Below are 22,132 nucleotides of genomic sequence, written 5' to 3' on the forward strand. Positions count from 1 at the left end.
AGCCTGCTTACCACAAAAGGAAGAAAATGGGTTGATAATATAATAAGATATTTGCATACACTTGTTCTGGCACTAGCATTTCACAGTCACAATTTATTGAAACAGAGATGGATGTGTAATTAGAGAAATTAACATGTATTTATCTGCAGTAGCTTACATGTGGGGATAAATGAAGTAGAAAACGTCATAGAATAACATGATATGATCAGTGCTGCAGGTGAGATATGCTCCTGCACATCTGCACTGTGATATGGAATATGAAGCTTGGCGTGTCTCCCTAAACTAAAAATAGAGCACAAAGAAAAGAAGACAGGCTTTTAGTGAGATAATTGTGACTAACCTCACAATCTACAGCTTTTGTCTGAAAGGTTCAGATGGCAGCTTGACAAACGGCACATTTGACCGACTTAGTTCACCAGGAGGTAACTATTATCTTCATATCAAGGATCATTCATATCAAGAGAGGCCGCTGGCTGAGGTGTTTACTATGCGTTGTGCACAGTTCACCTTTGGTAAAGAGAGCATGTGCGCGTGCGTGACGTGCGTGATCACCCTCTGGGTGGGTGGAGGTTTCCCCTCTCAAAATTCCACTTCCTGCTCTTTTGAAGTTGCACATCTACATGTGAAAATAAACAACTGCTCTTGCACATATGGAGCACATGCATACAATTAAAACAGACACAAGCCTTGCTCACTTTACAGGGTCACACAGGTGACATGGGGAGAAGTCTTCCTTGTGCATAAGCAAAATGTTTCTGGGTCATTTCAAAACACCAACTGCATGAAAGAGAACTTCATAGGATATGGAACATATTTCTATATATATAAAAAATACAAATACTGAATTTACAGAGCTGTTTGTAGCTTTAATCTCAAGTTGTGCTGTAAAAATCATAATTGAGCAAACAAAATGCAACAAAAAGCATAAGGCAGGATGAAAGATATGTCCATTTTATTTAAATGTTTTTGGGATCATTTTGAAGTCTCTTATAGGATGATCAACAAAAACATGCAATGATTTTGTAAGCCATGCGCTGCAACGAGGCAGAGGTGTGATTTTTCACACCTACATTCATCTGAACACTTGTTTCCCTTTGAACAGTTCTGAAACGGTATCTGGTCAAATCTGTGCTGCAGACGTGGCCACAGAGTTCAGGGAAAGGCATAACAATGAATCAGTGGTAGGAGAAGAAGAATTCCTGAAAAACAATAATGCGATGATGAACTGGATTAAACAGATGGAACAACAGATTGCTAGAAGAATGAGCGGATCAGTGGCATATTCCAGTGTACGTATTGTTTAACTTGTAGAAATGTTTCTAAGCTGGTTGTTTATGTGGCACACCTACAATTTTATTTTCCTATGAATTTTATAGGTATTTTTTAGGGGTACAATTATTATCAACAGAATCAGGTGAAAGCAGAAGAAAATGCAAATCTGTCCACAACAGGATGTAAATTTTAACATGCATTAATCCTGTTGCACTAGCAGAAAACAAAGCTACTGTGCATGCAGTGGGTGAGGGGTAAAGTCTGTCTAAAGAGCTGGCACTGGATATGAGATAATGTTTTACATAATTTGCTAGGGGCAGCAGGCATTATGGGAAGTCTTTGACAGGAACTCACCCAAAGGAAAATGCAAAACAAGCTCTACTGGTAGTCAGGTTCTGACAACTATTCAATGAAGGAAAAAAAATATGAGGCACTCAAGGTTGCAAGTAATAGAGTTAAATACATAATCATTCGTATGTACTTTGAAAAAAATACTCGTAAGCTTTAAACATTTTCATGTTTTGTGAAGACTTCACCAAAACGGTGAGGAGTAAAATTGTGTAGAAGTTTAAAGCGTTGTTGTAAAACAATACTGCAAACTTTGAAAATGAAAAGGAGCTCTGGGTGTACAGCCATACATTGAAAGAAGATGAAAGTTTTGCAAATCTGCCAGGAGATAGCTGCCCACCTAAACCGACTGGCCAGCCAAGTGAAGTAAACTAGAAAAGTAGCCATAGTGTCTCGGAAGGACCTGCAGAGAGCAACAGCTCAGGGAAGACACTCTGTTAGTATATAGAAATCTTGGTCATGGTCTCCACAGTAGCTGATGTTTTTGAAAAAGTTGCAAGAAGAAAGCCAAGTAGTATTCACAGTTTGCTACAGGCCAATTATGGAACACGGCAAACACATGAAAGAAGGTGATTTATGGGCTAAGACCTAAATTCAACTTTTTGATCTGCATGAAAAATGCTTGCGCTTGATATCTTCCTGAACACACCATTATCATTATAAAACATGGTGGTGGTAGCATAATGCTATGGGGATAGGGATTTTTACTATAGGCACAGGGATGAAACTGGTTTATGTGGGATAAATAAACCCACATAAAAATGCACACAGTTGTTTTCAGGTTTTTTGGACAAAATTTGAAAACAGTGGACTACTTTCCTTTCATTTCCTGTTTTTGAACTGGATTGCTGGTCTGTCATCTAAAATCCTGACACAGTACATTGTAGTTTGTGGTAATAACATGACAAAATGTGACAAAATTTAGAGGTTATGATCACTTTGGAAGGCACTGTAAACAATTAATGTTATGATATTTGTATGCATTATGTTTTTGCAAAAAGCTACTTGTCCTAAAAATAGTGGGAATAATGTAAACTGCTGAGAACTAATAAACATCTAATCTATGATTATTCTTTCATCAACAGTTATCAGACCAAAAGTTTATATTTTTAACCTCACAACTACACACAATCACATCTACCAACTGGTTGACTTGGAATGCGCCTTTTTTCAGTGCTCTAGTTCACATACACATACAGGTAAGCAGACTATGGCACAACCAACAATGAGTATGTTTTGCTGTCCCAGCCCTGGATTTGAAAGCTAGATGGGATGATATCAAGGCAAGGAGCTGTCATTAAAATCATTCAAATGAGCCAACCTGTGCACACATGGCTTTGCAAAGTGGTCAGCCATTATAATGCCTGCCATCAACCTGTCCAATCGCGCCCATGCAAATGACCCAGGCTGAACCTTCAATAGGTCTGAGGACTTCCTGTTTGACCTACTACAGGCAATTTGCATAGCCTCGTTCTCTTGTCTCAATTTGGTTTCAGATAACTATGTGCAGTTTGAAAATATTACCCTCGAGGGAAAAGTAGTATTATATGAATATGGGGGTTTGTTCAAATTTATAGAGCTAGTCACGGGAGTCAATTAAAAACAGGATTAAAAGTTGATAAAAGTGGGATTTAACAAATGTTGACCTTACGTGCTGAACCACTTTATCAGACCCACTTTCTTTTATATGTGGGGAATCTTGCATTGCGATCTGACATTCCTGCTATGTAATAAGGAATTTGAATGGAATAGAAATACCACCTCCTCGAGGCACAGGTGGTAATGCATGTGCACACAGGTGTGCGTAGGAATTGAAGCCTAGAAGTAATTGCATCTAAGCAACAGTGATGCATTACATCATGGATCGGTGATGATAATCATTGGAAATAAAAATCTGAGCCAAACCTTGAGAGAGCAACTCTGGATTAGCAAGCACATTTTATGCTTTTAATTTGTAAGTAATAACTTGGTGTAATAATTTGACTGAGTTTATTATAAGTACAGTGTTTGTTGCACGTAAAAGTGAGACTTTCTATCCATTGCAACATGTACAAGTGCATGTGTGTACCCCATTGTCCGCCCCCTATTATAATAGTTTATCCTGGGACAATAGGCTGTCCTGGGGTGATGGTAATTACAAGTGACCAGGACAATACGGTCGCGTATGGAGGAACTAATACAATGAGAAGACACATTTATACAAATAAAGCATTAAGTCCCCTCCTTCCTGCAATGAATGCTTGAGTAAGGACAGTTTTGGCACATGGACAATTCAAAAACAACACAAAAATAATCAGAACAAAAAACGAGCCTTGCTCTGGAAAAAAAGAGGGGGAAAAAATACAAGTTATGCAAGATCATTATTTTCTTACTCATCCTCTTGAGAATAGCTGCAGAAAAACAGGCTGAACTTGCTCTGTATTGTTATATGGGTCATATGCAATATTTGAGAAAAAAGAACTCAAAAAGAAAATGTAGGAATAGCTCAGCGAACATGAAAGCGCCAGAGCTATGAATTACACGAGCAATAAATTTCCACAAATAGTTTTAGTGCTACTGGATTTCTTTAACTTTGTTTGTGTAGGCGGGTTTTGTCGCGGGATGATAAGACAAGGTTTTGTTGCGAGTTTTATCGCAGGAAAACATCTGCAACAACACCAGCGGGGGCACTCCGCTGAGCAGGTGGCTGAACGCTGGAAGTATTCTCAACTTAATTTTCCTGGAGTGCAAACCTATTCTTGTTGGTCCAAAGACTTCTCTTCCCCTCTTGTTTTGTTTTTTTTTTTCACGGGAAAAGAAGAAGCAAGTAAATGCACACAAAAAAGTTAAGCGCTGTTGATAACTCAGAGAGCGCCTGAAACAAGGCTGTAGCGTAGTGAGCACTTCAGTAAAACTTTGTAAATGTGGAAAATATCTACTTTTCATGCATTAAAACTACAAGTTAAACCACAAAACGTAACTGTGAAGATATATATTTTTAATCATAGCCAAATAAAAAATTTTAAAACAATAAAATTGGATGTCTTATGTGTATTTAAAATCAGTCGGAAAATAGTCTGACTGCAAGTGAAGTATACAGCATTGTGATCATGCGCAGTGGAGCGAAAGCGCCGAGGAGCGCCAAATTGACCGGGATGAGAAAGGGAGGGGAGGAGCCCCCCTGCGAGTCCGCAGCAGTTTAAATTAATGTCAGCCTGCCTGATCGCAGTGAGAACAAACACGGCGTAGATAGCGAAAGTACTCGCTCGGCGCAACCTGCTGCAAGCCGCTGGCTACACTTTACCATGACTCGGCGGCCGAAAAACAGGTAAAAAGCAGACAAACTATTATAAACTCTCGTTTCTACTCACAGTTTTCCTTGTTATATGCAAGTTGTTCGCCTCCATTTATTGCTGTTATAAATGGAGCGTTTAAAGCGGCATATTTTCTACAGCGCTCACATGGCTTTTTTAAAAGTTAATTATCTGCTTTTTGTGCGGCTTGTGTGTGAAAGCCTCTGTGTTTTCTTGGCATTTGTTGATGGTGAGGTTGTCGCGCTCGCGCCAATGACAGGTGGTGGTCATCTGGCATGTGCGCTCCTCACTGCTGTCAGTGACACACACACACGCTCGCGAGTTAACGCCACGCTGTGAGCGAGATGGTGCGTGGACACCGGTGGAGCTGCGCTCAATAATAGCCTAATACACTTAATTAAAACAGCCTGCTTGTCAATATGTCAATATTTAAACGGCAAAGCCCCTTTCGGATCTTATGTAGAGTTTAAAAAAAAGAAGTTTTGAAGCAGTCATTGTTAAGCGCCTCTCGGTCTGCTGACCAGTGCCCAGCGGTTTTACGAAAACTGTTACTTTCGTTTTTATGTTTTTCTTTCTGTAAATTACATTGGTATTTGCATAAGATGGCATTTCTAAACCCGGCTTGATTCAGTTTGCAAGTGTTGTGCAGCATCTCTGAATGTGAGGAGCGCACTCTGCTATTTTGGAAACTGCCCTTTCACAGCGTCCTCTGCAGTACCTGCGCTACGTTTTTCACGTATTACCCTATCCTATTTTCAGTTAAATTATTCACCGTATATTGAATTGAATAGCTGTATAGAGTTTTCCCATATATTTATGCTGATTAACGTATATTACACTTGCATATGGAGAGTTTTTGTTCTGTTTTACAAAGCTCTTGGGTTTAGAATATTAACGTGAAAGCTGCATAGTTTAATTTAAACGGAATTGCAAAGATCGATATTTTTTTCATTTTTATTTTTTACACAAACTGTAGTCAGCTTTGCTTATTCTATTGTGAATTGTCAACTAGCTATATTATGCAATGCTCTTTAATGAAACAGCAGTTTGTATTTATTGCTTCAAACAAACAAAATCATAAACTGTAGTTAATCATTAGGGTTAATTTGTGTACTTTTCAATAATGTTAATGCTGTTGATCATTCAGTCACACCTTATACATTATGAAAAAAGAAGTGGAATGAGGAAGATAATGCACAATAAATACCCCTCTCTCTCTCACACACACACACACACACGCACACACGCACACACACAGTGGGATGTCTGTTCACCTGTTGCTCTTTTCCAAGCACCCTACCTGACTTCCACGTTAACATTGTTCATCAATTTGATTGGCTAACCAGTTCCTTGTGAGTGTGTGTGGGCGTGTGCGCGTGTGTGTGTGTGTGTGTGTGTGCATGCGTGCAAGACTGTGATGTACAATGCCGCGCAGGTCTGAACATGTTGGGGTCACAAAATGATGATCACACATGCCAATCCCAGTATCTGTGGAAACCAAAAACACTGGAACCTGTTCATCCTTCTCTGTTTCTCATTCCCTCCCTTTATCCCTCCCTCTGTTCAGCTTGCTGTTCTTCCCTCTTTCTTTTTTTTTCTTTCTTTGCTTGTGAGTGTCTTGGCTCAAAGCCTGCACCTAAACCTTCAAGAATGACTGGTTCTCTGTTTTTGACACCTGATGAATACAGACTGGGTTTTCCTTTTTCTTTTTATTAACTCTCCAACGTGATGATTAGAGAGAGGCATGTTCATTCTTCCAGTATTTGCCTAATTTAATTTCTTACACTAAAGCTTTTTACACTGATTAAACTGGGTTGAAAAATAAGTTTTTTTGTGTGTGTGTACATTCACAGTGTTTACAGTAGCGAGGAAGATGAGGAGGAGACAGATATGTACGAACATGACTATGACGGGACTCTCGCCAAAGTAGGGAAACGCCACCTTGGAAAAACGCGCTGGACTCGAGAAGAGGTATGCAAAAAAAGTTTAAAATTCCTATCTTTAGACAAACTAATGTCTGATTATTGCAGTGACAATCATATTTTGTCTTTTATTCAGGATGAGAAGCTGAAGAAACTGGTTGAACTTCACGGATCAGAAGATTGGAAACTAATTGCAAGTCTATTAGCTGTAAGTTATAAATTGGGATGCAGGGCGATAGAGGGCATGCACAGGTAAAATATTTAAACAAAAGACGTCTAATTAAGAAGGGTCAGCATGGATCGGTCTTAACCTTGGGTAAAAATACTATTACAATTACTACAATGATTTTCACCGAACTGGTTACCAGTTATCAGCAACAAGTGGGGCAGGGGCACGCTGTATTACTATGTCCTCAATACGTCTAAGGAAAATCCAGTCATGCCGACGCTCTCCCATTTATCTAATTCAAGGGCTGTAATTAGATCAATTAAAGCTTTTATTGTAAAAAGTCTGAATGATTTTTGACTCATTTTAGTTGAGTGTTGGTAAAACAAATTTTTTCTTTAATACTTGGCTTGATTTGATTAACATGTGCAAGTTACTCTATTGCAACAGCAAAATGAAGTTGGCATTTTCTCCCCATATTCCCAGAATCGTACAGATGTGCAGTGCCAACACCGATGGCAGAAGGTTCTCAACCCAGAACTGATTAAGGGGCCCTGGACCAAAGAAGAGGACCAGAGGGTAAGAAAACACCACATTTTATGATCCATATTTAGCTTTAAGGTCTATTTGAAGTAACAGTTTTGACTCACAGGAAACGCAGTGTAAGAATCAAAAACAATTACTTTATGTTCCTGAGTGGTTATAGCAACAACTCTGAAGCAATTCAGCCATCTGCTGTTGCACATTTTAAAGGTGTAATTACACAACATATAACTTGGTTGGTCTTAATCAGTGGCATGTATGCATTGAGCTAACTCAAAGGAGTTATATTTCCACCCACATGCTGTCACTGTGATTATTAGCAGACAAGCTAAAGTTCCACTGGAAAATCCCTCACTGCTCACCAGCAGGTGCTCCGAGTCACCTCCACTGGTTAAATAGAAACCATGAATTATGTGCAACTTTCAAAGAGTTAAAGTAATTTCTCTTTTTTGTGTTTTCTTCCTTCCTCTGCCTATCATATCTTTACCTTTACTTCTCCCTCTGTTCCCTGTGATTACTCCATCCTTCCTCTTCCCCCATGCCCATCCTCTACTATTGACTTCCTTTTCACGTTGTTCCTCCTCCTCTTGTTGGCTTTGCACTTTTTGTTTCTCCCTTAAACACCAAAGGTGATCGAGCTGGTCCAGAAGTACGGAGCAAAGCGCTGGTCGGTGATCGCCAAGCACCTGAAGGGACGCATCGGCAAGCAGTGCCGCGAGCGCTGGCACAACCACCTGAACCCAGAGGTCAAGAAGACCTCGTGGACCGAGGAGGAGGACAGAATTATCTACCAAGCTCACGAGAAGCTGGGAAACCGCTGGGCAGAAATCGCCAAGCTGCTTCCTGGCAGGTGAGGCGGAAAATGAAGAAGGCTTTGGGGGAGTGGGAGGAAAAAGAGAAGCTGGATGAATCACGGAGCCCTTGCTGGTTAGCTGCGCAACGCTGCGGTTAGGAGGCCGAAATAGGACATTTGAGAAGGCAAAGCAAAATGAGAAATAGGCATTTACTGTAGGGTAGGTTGACTTTTATTGAAACAAATGTGTAGAAAAGAATATCAACAGATAAAGAGATAGCTCTAAGATTATTGTAATTGCTGTGTTCTGATAACTTTATCAACTACACGCATGGGCTTGTGTGTTTGACTGAGACTTTGTTTATCTGTGTCAGCCTGCATGTGTCTGTGTTGATAATATGTCTGGAGCACAACTTTCGGACACGGGTCTCAGTAGGTCATGGGTGTGTTAAATAAAACATCGCTCATTTAATCCATGTTTTCCTTGCAACATGCAGGACTGACAACGCCATAAAGAACCACTGGAACTCCACCATGAGGCGAAAGGTTGAACAAGAGGGCTACCTTCAGAGCACATCGAAGAACAGCAACTCCTCACTGTCCATGAACCATGCCTACACCAAGACCACCAATCACGTCATGAGCTTCCCCTACCACTCACCGAGCCACGCACAGCTGCCTCCTGTGACCTACAACTACATATCTGAAACACACAGAGTAAGTCAACTTCAAATTTTGGAGCAAATATAAAACGGCCAAAAAAAAAAAGCAACGTCCTGAAATAAAATAATAACATAATGTCTTTGCTTGATTCAACAGCTGCCATTTCCGATGGCTCTGCATTTAAACATCCTGAACATTCCCCAGCATGGGACTGCTGCTATACAAGTAAGAACTTTAAACAACCTATGATAACAATTTTCATTAATATCTTTAAGCAACATGTCAGTCGTATGGTGGTCATTTTCTCATTAAGTTGCCTGTATAAGATAAAATTTACGGTTTTATATAAAGATAAAAAATAATAATAATAATCTCTGAAATTGTTTTAAGTGTCTAATTAATCTAAATCTGTAAAAAGTTTGCCTTAATAGCCGAAAAGTGTAAGAGTCCTCTTTCAGCCAGTCGACTGGCAGTGCCCAGCAACACAGCTGTTCTAGTCTGTGGTCCATAAGGCCGGAGAAGACACAAGTCGCTCCAGAACTTTTCTCATTAAAAGGACATTAAGGTGTAAAATTTAGCCGTTTTGAAACTTTGACTCCTTTAAACCAGCCCACGTTTATCTGCAAGTCCTCCTGCAGTTCACTTCAATTTGATTCAATTAATTTCATTTATAAAACACCTATTTTATCGGAGGTAATACACTCCAAGACAAACTAGTCCACTTTAATAGTATCAAATAATATAGAACCCAAGTGAATCCAAATTCACTAAATATTCACCCAAATATTTTGTCACATGTTATCCAATTAAACACAACAATTATACTAGTAAAATTAGGTCATGTTTTTTTTTACATTAAAATAGTGCTATATTGTCTAATAATATAAAAAACTGTTTTAATAACGTGTTTTTGTTGTTCTTCTAATTAAAATGTGAAGAAAATAATATCAAATTAACCCCCTGCTGCTGTGTATGTCTCATTAAAAAAAACATCTGCATCACTTCATCGGTGTCCGATGCGTATTTGTCACATTTCCACATTAGCAAAAGACCTGGGAATTTGTAACTTACACATGCCACCTGCGTGTTCACTTGCTATCACTGCAATCTGGGAAGCAAATATAGGAATGTTCTAATTTGTTCCCCCAATGCCAACTTCTTTCTAGAGACACTATGGTGACGAGGATCCTGAGAAAGAGCAGAGAGTAAAAGAGATCGAACGGCTGCTCATGGCGACAGAGAATGAGCTGAAAATCCAGCCATCCCTATCAGTAAGTCAAGACGTTTGTCTGGGTGTGAAATTGTGACAGCACAATTTATGCGTGTGTATTTTTGACCCTGTCTTTGAGGACAGTGGTCGGACGTGTGTATTTGCGTGAATAAGGAGGAGGAAACATCTGGGGGGTTTGTTTCTGCAAAAGTGATGAAACAGGACCTTATCACTATTTCTCTACTGTGTGTGTGACCCCTTGTGCAACTTTCGTCTGCTCAACACTTCTGTTGCTTTTTAATTTAAAGTTCCCTTTCTTCTTCTCTTTTTTTGTGTTATTTGTTAAGCACTTATTCACATTTGATTTCCATGCATTTTTGCCCCTCAACATCACATTTTTTTTTTTTTTTTTTTCCACTTCTCCAGATGAATTTGAGTTTTCCGTCTTGGGCCACCCAGAGCTCTTTGACCAGCAGTTTGGATGGTGCTGCCACGTCTTTATCACACTTCCAGACCGCTGCCCCGGCACTGCCTCTTGACCAGAGCTGCCTACCTGAAGAAAGTGCCTCAGCAACACGGGCCAGCAGCACCGCCGGCAGCCATCACAGCAGCCCGACATTCACAAACGCAATCCCTGACTTCATGGAATCCGTCATTGATTCCGTAAGTTTCTGCATTACCATTAAAGAAACATACAGTACATGTTCCTGCATAGAACTGTTTCCATAGGAAAGGCAAGGCGTGAGAATTTGCTGTGAAGATTTTCTTAGTCTTGGGTCTTGACCCATATTTCACTGCCCTATTTCCAGAGCCTCCCCTTAGAGGGCGAAGGCACTACCAGTCGCTTCTTGGATCTGGAAACAGGCAGGGTCATCTGCTCAACTCCAAAGTCCTTACCAGTCAGATATCTTCCCTTTTCTCCCTCGCAGGTAGTTAAAATAGTTGAAAGTGATCAGAATCCGTCTAATCACCAACCTGTCTTCCCACAACAGCACGAATCATTTAGATCTAGTGTTTCTCACCTTGATCCGACTCCAGTAGTGTCACCACTCTTTTTTTTTTCCTTAGATTTTTTAATCCAAGTTCTTTCCACCCTCAAGGACAATCTGTTTTAAGACTTTGACTAACTCGTTTTCTCTCGTCTGTTTCGCAGTTTCTCAGTCAATCTATGAGTCCAGAACACTCCGATGACAGTCTGCGAATGAGCATGGCTGTAGACACCAAGCCTCTTATCGACCACTCTATTAGGCCACAGAAAGAGAATGAAATGTAAGTACAGTTGAACTTTTATCATTTTAATGTACAGATTTGACCATGCGTCTCTTTTCAATCACTGTTTATGTTTTCCTTCTCAGATTCCGGACTCCAAACATCCGTCGATCGATCCTGGAGTCGAACCCTCGTACACCCACTCCTTTCAGATCAACTTTGGGCCTTCACGGATCTCTCAAACTACAGGTGAGGGGAAAATAAAACCAGTGTGTGAATTCCTGTCACTTTAAGTACTTTTGCACAAGCTTGTTTTGAACGAAAAGATTTATTGACATAGTGGTCTTTTTTATTGTAGAGTCCAACTTTGGAGCAGCAAATGGTTGAGTCTATCAAACAAGAACCCATGGAGTGTGCCATTGACCAGCCTCCACTTAAGAAGATAAAACAAGAGGTACTTTCCACACATCCTAATGACGTACACTCCTGCAACAACAACAAAAATAAATGCAATAATCTTCACGCAATAAAGACAAATATAGAAGGTTAAGTGTGTATGTTTTGAAAACTTGTCAAAAGTTTTATTTTGGTTTTCTCCTGTTATCTTTAATGCAAATATGTGCAAACAGTTTGCATGAAGTCTGTTTTCCTGCTTGCAAGCATTTGTGATCAGCACGTCGGTTGCATTGTTTTGTGGTTGTATGATCATGTGCGCTGTATGACATGGATGTGTTTCGGTGCTAAGGTGGAATCCCCGTGTGAGAGGAGCCCCTGCATGCAGTGGGAGGGACAAGAACTCAACACACAGCTTTTCTCCCCCAACACCTCCGCACAGGAAGTACCTGTAAGTCCACATGTGAGTTTACGACACTGAAACCTTGCAACTTTGATTACTCAAATGTTATCTGTAACCTCATAAGAATTTTCATACTTATTTTGTTTCTTAACTTTTTGTCAGGATCTACTTACTAGCTCATTACTAAGTGAGGATGGACACAAGCCCTACCATCTTCCTCACAGAGACATGAACAGCCCACTACAGGTATGTAAATTAAGCTCATCTAGTAAATAAATTGCACTTTCTTAAATAAAATAGAGAATTTATTATGCACAAAAACTGTTTCGGTACAACCATGAAGTAATAAAAATCAAGTCTGCGTTACTGGCTGCACTCTGAAAAATTTGTTTTCAGAGTTTTCCTATTGATTAAGTGGATGAAAACTTAGAACTCCTTAACTTTTAAGTTTATAAACACATCGAGTAACATTATGTACTAAAGCGCTTTTTTGAAAATTGGAAAGATGGGGACAATCCTTTGTATTTGAGTTGGATAACAGAACTGCTGTTAAAGCACCTGCAGCATATTTCTTTTTTTATATGTTGAAGTGTTCAGAACAAAATTTTGAATCTATCAAGACCGATGAGAAAAACGAACATTGGTATTGCTGAGAAAACGCCTGATCGGCGCATCTTTAACATGTTGCCTACAAAGCTATGTTTGTTTTTTTGACCTCTGTCTATGCAATGATTTTGTAAATTTGTTTATTTGTGACAAATAAGGAACATATCAAGTTTTATTAATCAGTCTCTTCTAAACATTTCACGGTTGAACCACAACAGAATAATGTCTGAAAACGAAATTATTCTATTATAACTTCTGCATGCACACATTTAACTCATTCATAATAAATAATGTAAGCACAAAAAATATGAATATGAGTTCATATAAAGATACTCATCAGTGTCATTTTTTCCTTCTCTTCCACAGCAGCAGCAGCAGCTCAGTTCTTGGGAACCAGCTACCTGTGGGAAGACAGAGGAACACATTTTGGCCTCTGAGCAGAACCACAAGTACATCAACACTTATCCCACAAGGACACTGGTGATGTAGACAATGGAGAGAGGCACAATACAAAAGAGAGCGGGGGGCAACGCTGATCTGTAAACGTCAACACTCCCTGCGTTGGACTCAGCTTCGCAGGTTTTTAAAATATTTGTTGTGGTACAACAGTTGGGAGAGGCTTTTATGCCATTTGTGTTTTTACACTCAAACTTGTTGGATTTCAACCAACCAAAGACTAAACACGTTTTTTATTTTTTTTTACCGTTTAAGTAGAATTTGAGTTTTGTTTTTATATATATATATATATCTACAGTATATATATATCTATATCTATATACAGATATAGATATATATAAATTGTCCATCCTTTTTTGTCTGCTTTATGTTTTTATAATTGTTGTATTATAAATGGGAAAAGGTTTGCGTTGGGCTGTATTATTGGTTACAAATTTTGATATTAATATAAAGAACAAGTTAATTTATTTGTTTGTTTGTTCCTGTTTGTTTTTTTTTTGTTCCGGATTATGACTATGTAATTGTTTTACAATCCACCAATTGAGCAGTGTTGTAATTCTAAGTATTTAAGCCCTGTTAGCATTATCATACATCCAAAAGGCATAATAAGAATTTCCAAACTGACCTTTGAATTTTACTCTTGAAATTATTTAATTTTTTCTAAAGGGTATGTGGTTCTGCTGAAAATTTCAAGTGTTTGGTCATATAAACACTTAAGAACTGTTACGTTTGTTCTTACGTAAATCTGGCCAACTGTAGTATTACCACATTTGGATCTTTATTTCACCAAGAAATATGTTTTCATTTCAAATTACGATGCATTTCTGGCTTTTACATTGGGACAAATGTATGAACAAATGAATATGTTTATGGAAAGAGATAAATAGAGACTACACTATGCATTTCAAAATCTGAAATGAGCTTCACCGAGTAAGAGTAAAAACCAAGCTGCTCTTGACTTTCTGTAAAATGAAAGAATTAAACACTGATGTTTTTATATCCTACTACAAACAAAAGCCCTCTTGAAACTTTTGTATCAGTTAAAAAGAAAACTTTTGATAGTTTTGTATTGTTTTTGTAAAGTGTACTTCATCAGCATTTGTTTTCATTCAGAGATTCAAGGTAGCCTTTGTCAAACACTTAACAGATGTTTTTTTTTATACTTATGCCTTTTTTGATACTAGCTTTGGACTTTTTTATGAAAGCATTTATAGATGCCAAGTTTTCATGTTTTTATACTTTTGTATACCGCCAAGCAAATAAAGTGTGCTGTTTTTATTAAATATTTGTGTTATTGACTGTTATTTGTGTGGACATTTGAAGTTATACATTAGTAAAAAAAAAACAATTCAGAGACAACAGTATTTCCAAATGTCTACATTGGGAAATATTGTAAAAGTCTCATAATTGTCTAAAGTCATCTCTCTGTAGTAAATGAATGATTCCTGATCTTGTGTTTCTAAAGTGCGACCTGATCCGTAGTATTCAAATTTCTGTCAGCTTTGTAGTATTCAAATACCTTCTCCACCTTTTCCTTCATTCGGTCTTGTCGATACAAAGGTTTGTTGTCATAAAACCGTGTAGTGCATATCATAAAACTTTTTCTTCCTTCTACTGTTCACTAATAGGTTGGACCGTTTATCAAGCAGAAAATAGGCAAATATTCTCAACCGTTGCATTTTTTTTTTTTAAATGAGGATAAGAGGACACCGCATGTGTGCAAAAGCAGATGTTTAGCATATTCTCATCTCCCTCACATAGAGGCCGCTGACACGTGTGGCCATGACCATAAGAAATGTGAAAAAGTATAAAACACACATGCTCAAACCTATGAGTTCCACATTCAGTCTCTTGAGGAGACTGTCCTTCCTGTGAGGGCTAGTAACCTAAGGGGCCCTGACTCAGTCCAGTAGCTATATTTACACCCCCTCCCCTCCGCGCTCCCTCCAGCCATCTGCACACCCACCTCGCCCTGATCCACCACGCTGCCCTCAAATATAGATTCCTATCTCGAGCTGAACTCTCAGAGGGACACATAAACAGAAATGACGTTCATGAAGACGGACACTTTTGGCAGGAACTGTGATATTTAAGGCAGGCACCAGACAAAATAGTTTTATCATGAGTGTAATAATCATTGTTGACATTTATCTGTCGATCAGAACTGACAAACTTACATACAGTAATATCAAAAATACATGGTAAGAGCTCATCCATACCCTAAGCGTACTAAGATAATATACAAAATGTTCAAACTATGCATTTGAATATTTGTGCAAAGACAGATTATGACCAAGAATATGTAAACCTGTGCAAATAACATTAGCGTTGTAAACATTATTAGGTTATTTGGGAGCTGTGGTGGTTATGCAGGCTTACAGATACTGGGAGGAACAACCTATAATGATGCTACTTTGTGTATTTGGGATGTAGCAGCCAGCCACTAAAGAGCCTCCAGTTCTACACCGGGATCAAACTTTAACTAAAGATTTTCTCTTTTGTTAAAGTTCTCTTTTCTCCCACTACTTGCACTGAGTCGAAGGAACATACATATTATGACAGAGCTGGCTTTCCCTATGAAGTCATCTAACTGTTTACTTTGTTGATAAGCTTCTGCTCCAGCAGACCACACCATAGCAGACGACTGATTCCACCACAGAGACAGAAAAATATATCTTTAGGATTCCCTTTGCACTCCATGAGACCTCAGACATTGTTCATTTTTGTATGTTTCTTTCAAGTCAATACCTTCAAGAACTACTTTTTACTGAAATTACAGCGGCAAAACTTTTGCAGCCAAAGCCTCTGCCAGCTTTGGTCATCTGACTGAAAATTTCATTGTTTTTTTTCTTTTGTTTGTTTAGTTTTTTTTCTCCATAGCAGATCAATCTTAGTGAGATTAGTTAGAGATAATCTGAACATCAATTTTTGAGAATTGCTACAGTTTTTGATTTTTTTTCTTAAGTCCTACTGGGCCATTTAACTCTTGTACGTATCTTTTTGCCCATTTCATTTTAGCTCTGGCTGTATGTTTCTGGGTGTTGTCCTGCTGAAAAATTAAACCTTTGCCCCAGTTCAATGTTTTGTTTTTTTCGAAGACATTTTTATGCATTAGTTCTATCTTCACATCAGGTCTGACCAGCTTTCTTTCTCTTGTGAAAAAAATGCATATCCAAACTGCCATGTTTCAGAGTTAAAGTTTTCTGCCACACAACGTTTTGCATGTGGGTCAAAAAAGTTCAATTTAACCTTCATCTGGCAAAATTATTTTCTTCTACAGGTTTGTGTGTTCTTATGACTTTATTTCAACACTTTATTCTCTTCTGCTGCTATTCTTTATACTGATCTATCACAAAAAATCTGACTGAACCATATTAAAATTTGTGGTTCATATGTGACAAAATGTGTAAGAGTTTCACAAGGTACTCTAGGGCACTATAAGTTAAGTTGGATCAGTTTTGGCTCAACTTGATAGCTTTGAAATCTTCTGTCACTGAATGTGGTTTTGTGTCTGACTGGGTGTGTGTGTCGGCATGCGCGTGCGGGCGGGCGTGTGTGTGTTATAGTAAGAGGAAAGAGCAAGAAGCAGACTTTCACATTGGGAATTTCACCATCTTCTGCTTCACCCCCCTCACTCAAAAAAGACCCCAAACCTCATGAGATTCACAAACACCTGCTTCCACTCTCTGAGCTGACAGCTGCCTCTGTGTGTGAGAGTGTGTTGAGAAGATGGTGGTGTATTGACAAAAACAATGTAAAATTATATGTTTATAACAGTCCACTAACAATATAGTGGATTGGGAAATGTTTTTCAAAGATAACTTGTGGAAAAGAAGCTTACACCTCGCAGATGATTACTCCATGTAATGCAATAAAAGCTTAAGACAATTCAAGATTTGTGTTATACTAACAGCACCTTATAACGGTCACTTTTCGAAAAGGTTCGAATGATGATGCAAAACGTTGTGAACTTGGCCACAGGTCACCAGTGGCAGAAAGTAATCTCACATTTCAGTTGTTCAGGTGTTTCTCAATTAAATGGACTCAAGTCAAAGCAGAAGTTCGCTTTCACTACTATTGCTTTTCATTCCATCCTCCTTTCCCTTTTCAAATCAAACATGTCTGTCGCAAGCAGATTGGCTCATAAATTCAGTTTACGTGTCACAATAGATTTATAGTCGGATGTTGCAGAAATGGCGGGCTCCTGAGCACAAAAAACCCCACTTGTGCCATGTATTCACAAGGTAGGGCCCTAGTGCCCCGGCCCCTGCAGAGCAGACTCTGGGCTGATTTCTTCATTCCCTGGCTGATGTTGTGGTCGCAGATATTCAGGCGAGGGCAGCCGCTCCCTGCTGGCAGCGGTCAGGTAGGAGGGCCGGGCGGGGGCTGGGCAAGCCTGATAACTATATGCGCTCTTCCATGTTACAGAGATGGGGAGAAAAAAACACAGAGGTCAAAGCACAAAAAACCAGATGAAAGGACCAAAACAAAAACAAAAAAAACAAAAACAAAATGGATGGTCAGTTGGTCTTTCTGTAATTTTATTCCTTGCAAATTTGTGTGAAAATTTTGCCCTTCATCTTCATGAAATCTTCTATTAAAGATCAATTAGATTTTTTGGAAACTTTGCATTGAAATACATAAAACATCTGGACATCCGATTGTTGCGTCTGTTGAGTGTGAGACTTTTAAAAAAGTGCATAAAATGTAATTCTCCATCAACACCTTAATTCTCAATCATAATCCATACAAAAATAACCCAAAAAACTAAAATAGGTTTATGACTCTGGTTTCTTTATAGAGTCAGATGTATACATCGTTTTGCTAAATTAAAAATTGACCTCTGTTCATTTTTTACTTAATTATGCTTAATAAGAGGAGAAACAAAGGTCCAAATTGCTCACTTCTTGGGAAAAAAAAAATAAATAAAATCATGCAGTTTTGTATGTAAGGATAATGATGTCTGGCTCTCTGTACAGCTGCTCAACGTATGGTTTAAATACCTGTGATCATGTTAGTGTTGTTGAAATATATATGAGATATTTGACATCTTTCATAGAAAAATGTCAAGTCTATTGTGAAATACTTTTAAGTCTGTATTTTAAGAAATGCAATGTCAATGTAACAGCTGTCACAGCTCATTTTAAGTGCTGCAATATTTGAGACGCTCAAGTTGAACTAAATTCAATCAAGAACTGCTTCATTTGATGATATGTTAAGTAATTGCAAAATATATTTGCAACTTTCTAGAGAATTAAACAAAAGAGAGATTTTTAGGCATTGTTTCAACATTTGTAACGCAGGGTGTATGAGGCAGAATAGAAACCTTCAGCAGTTAGTTTGCTTTCCTTATTTTTAAAATCCTGGAAACCTGACTTTTGGGTCTGCTTGTACTGTAAATGTATTTACAGTACAAATGCTAAATGGGTCAATATTTTGTAAAATATTGCCTTATATAAATCTAACTATATAAGTGCTGTATTTTTCACAGCACACATGCACTTTTCACAGAATGCATGAAACAGTCTAATGTTTCATGCATTCTATGAAAAGTGATCAGTTCTTGTATAACAAATTAGCCGGTCCACCTGTTGCTTAGGCTGCGGTTGGTTCGCAGGTAACACTCAGTAAAACTGCTAACAAAGAAACAATCAGGTTTTTGTTGTTTTTTTATTTCCACTACATTAAAAATTGGACATCAAGACACCATTTAAAGTGTATATACATAAAGGAAAAACTAAATCATTAATTTAGTTTACTTTTTTTTACATATTATACAAAGGAGAGTACATTTTATTCCTTTCCAGACTGCTGGCAAATAAACAAGTACTAGCACACATGACTTTATGAGTCCATATAGAATGTAGCAGCATAAAGTAATCTACGTATTTGAATAAAAAATATAAATGCATCAAGCTGTAAAAAAGCAAGAAGCACAAATTTGTCTCCTAAAATTCCTCAAACTTTGTGCCAGATTTAAAGAAGAACCAAAGGTTTTGATTTGTTGGCTGTGGTGATGATGATCAAATTCGCTACATTTCAAATTCCATGCAAATTATCCAAGAAAGTAAAACAAATGCACAGTAAATAAAGAAAAAATAAACATGAATAATGAAAGATTTTGTGAGCATGAACACATTTAACTTATATTTGAATTAGGACAATATGAGAAACTAAAGATAAATATAGTGTTTAGGTCAAGATGATGAAGATGATACAGTGTCTCTGTTTGGCTGCAACCATGACACACGGATAGTGCATACTGCAATTTACTTCCAATCATACAGTCCACATGCATGCATGCACTCTCACATACACCAAACCTACTTGATTGCACAGATATGCACTGTAACGTGGATTGAGAGTGACTAAGCGGGTATCGGGGGATGAGGGGGGTATGGGTGCTTGTGAGAGTAAGCACACACACATACAGAAAGAAAGAAAAGGAGATACACACATGCACTCATGTAAACACATACACACAGTGAGATGGTGAGTGGTGCTGAGGAGATTAGACTGCTGCGTAACAGTTGGGTCCTCTCTGATTTGGCTGCCTTTCGTTTGGCCGTTTGTTTGTTGTTCTTCTTTCAGGAGCAAAAAATGGATAGATGAGTGTGTGTGCTGCAGATAACTCAAAACAACAACTGCAAACATTTCAGAAAGTGGGTCAGGGCTGTCCAAGTGGTGTCAACAGTGTCAAAGAGCAAAGAAGAGATGTTGGGGTTGACTTAAATCGGTCAATAACAGAGTTAATGGACACTAATAGTAGGTTTGCTTACATTTACTTCTGTAAGAATAACAAAGTAACTGAAAGTGAATGGTACATATAGATCACAACAATATTTGTTAAATAAAAATATGTATCTTACAAACAAAACAATAAAAAAGACTTCTGGGTGTACACCAGCTCAATATTTCAACCAGCAATAATAAGAATGATCCTTGAAGATTTATTTTGTGTTTTACCAATTGTTTCTTTCCATTCTGTGTGGCCCTAGTTATCTCTTTACAAACTGCATTTCACAGATACACTTTAATGCCAAAAGTATTTACTTGTATGCTAAAACACACACATACACATACCTGGTAGATGATTGCATTGACTGCAGACTTCAGAGAAAACAGTGGTTGATCACCATCAGATGACAGCATGTTAAAGGACCACAGACTGTGGAGATGTCAGAATGGACTTCTACTCACTCTTCTGGGAATATTAGTGGGTTTTATTATATAATATTAGAGCACTCTGCGAAAAACCAGATTCTTTAGTAATCACCTTTTGTGTTTTACCATCTTTATTGAGGGTTTCGTGACTGTCTTCTGGACTGCTGTCTAGTCAGCAGACTTCTGCGTGATTGTGCAACCTACTGATCCAGACTGAGATTGTCAAAAGGCTTAGAAAGTTTTGTGTTTATTGGCTAATTAGGATTTGACATCACAAGTTTCTGATTTCTAACTTTTTCCACAATATTCCAGTTTTCTAAGACACTCAATTCTGGGTTTTTACTATGTACAAGCCATAGTCATCAAAATTACAGGAAATAAAGACTTGAAACATTTCACTCTATGTGCTATATGTAAATTAATTACCAAAGATTTGAAACAAACACAAACTTCCACAGCAGGAGACTCCCAGGAACCCAGTCTCCTGCTGTCACATTACGCAACTGCAACCTGTTGTGTTCAAAAGTGGAAGGTGTTGGTGTTCAGTGCTTTGAGACAGTCAGGTTAAAGGAAGGATAAAACCAAACAACCACCAAACAGGACACATAACTTAAAACATCAAGACCAGGCCAAAAAATACAATAACTCAAGACAGATTTTTAAAAAAAAGTTGTAATCAGGGATAAGACGAGAAAGATTTCTGCTTGGCCAGATGGATGGAGTTGTGGCACAACAGGCAAAGAATTTCACTTCGACTCAAATACCAGCAGGATAAAGATAAGACACTTAAATAATTGGATGAAGTCTTGACCCATGTGTTTTCACTTGATTTTTTACGTAGGGGTGTTAGAGTAACAGGGAGTCGGATACAAATGCATGGCACACATTAAAAGTTGTTTTAACACCTTCTGCATCATGTGGTTATAACCAGCGAGTGCCCATATAGTTATTGTAATGTAGAGCGTAATGTCTATGGTCTTGAATCCTACTATGTCGTGAGCTAAAAAGAGTTTTGATGAAGAACCACAAACAGAATTGAACACACATCCTCGTAGCACTCTGGTGTTGAATGTGTGGTTGAGTTTCTCAGCTAGGTTTCTGTTTTTCCCAGTACAGCCCTTAAAAAAAAAACCAACATACATGCACACTTGTGGCAGACACTTCCCCTTAAGCCTCATTCTGTCTGCTTTCGCACTGGTAAAGTTTTCATCATTCGCACTCATAAAAAAAAAAAAAAGAAGAAGATGGAAAAGTTTTTTTTGTTTGTTTTTAAAATTTTGGGAACTTTTCAGTAGAAAGCACCACAAAATTACAGAAATGTTCACAATCTAGTAGATGATGCGCACTGTAAGGTGTAAGTGTTTGGTCATATATGCATGCGGTTGTGGGTGTTGACCCACAGTAAGTTTGTTTGGGTTTTGGATTGAGGGACAATCATGTGGTGACATTTTGGATCTTAAGGGGTTTTTTTTGTTTGTTTGTTTAGACAGACTCACAAGTATGCACACATTTATTTTACACAAATTGACATGTTTTCCCGCTCAGGCTTGGTCCAGCTTCCCCATTCACCTGGGTAAATAGAGCAGAAGGAAGAGCCTTTCAATGGAGCCCACCACACATAGACACACACACACACACGCACACACACACACACACACGCACACACACACACACACACACGCACACGCCGT

The 22,132-nt window shown here is 38.4% G+C and overlaps 1 protein-coding gene across 3 annotated transcripts; it reads left to right on the forward strand.

Moving 5' to 3' along the window:
* The first annotated feature begins 4,805 nt into the window (after positions 1-4,805).
* myb (MYB proto-oncogene, transcription factor) lies at positions 4,806-14,560 on the forward strand. 3 transcript variants are annotated; one of them, XM_023347204.1, is made up of 15 exons: positions 4,806-4,927; positions 6,767-6,884; positions 6,972-7,043; positions 7,488-7,580; positions 8,174-8,394; positions 8,835-9,054; positions 9,157-9,225; positions 10,167-10,271; positions 10,637-10,873; positions 11,364-11,479; positions 11,566-11,668; positions 11,778-11,873; positions 12,165-12,275; positions 12,378-12,461; positions 13,191-14,560. In XM_023347204.1, exons 1-15 carry the CDS (start codon positions 4,905-4,907, stop codon positions 13,308-13,310), a joined length of 1,788 nt encoding a protein of 595 aa, XP_023202972.1. In that variant the 5' UTR covers positions 4,806-4,904; the 3' UTR covers positions 13,311-14,560. The 3 variants fall into 3 exon arrangements, with proteins under 3 accessions (XP_023202972.1, XP_023202973.1, XP_014324700.1); XM_023347205.1 differs by having other exon boundaries at positions 12,165-12,263; positions 13,188-14,560; XM_014469214.2 differs by having other exon boundaries at positions 4,807-4,927; positions 13,188-14,560.
* Positions 14,561-22,132: the final 7,572 nt, after the last annotated feature.

This window comes from Xiphophorus maculatus, chromosome 15, assembly GCF_002775205.1.
Source record: "Xiphophorus maculatus strain JP 163 A chromosome 15, X_maculatus-5.0-male, whole genome shotgun sequence".
In the NCBI taxonomy this organism is placed as follows: Eukaryota; Metazoa; Chordata; class Actinopteri; order Cyprinodontiformes; family Poeciliidae; genus Xiphophorus; species Xiphophorus maculatus.

Bases quoted from the DNA above. Each gene is read 5' to 3' on its own strand.
- myb (XM_014469214.2), top strand. From the start codon at position 4,905: ATGACTCGGCGGCCGAAAAACAG. The intron at 7,581-8,173 runs GTAAGAAAACAC...TAAACACCAAAG, and splicing joins CCAAAGAAGAGGACCAGAGG to GTGATCGAGCTGGTCCAGAA. The intron at 8,395-8,834 runs GTGAGGCGGAAA...TGCAACATGCAG, and splicing joins GCCAAGCTGCTTCCTGGCAG to GACTGACAACGCCATAAAGA.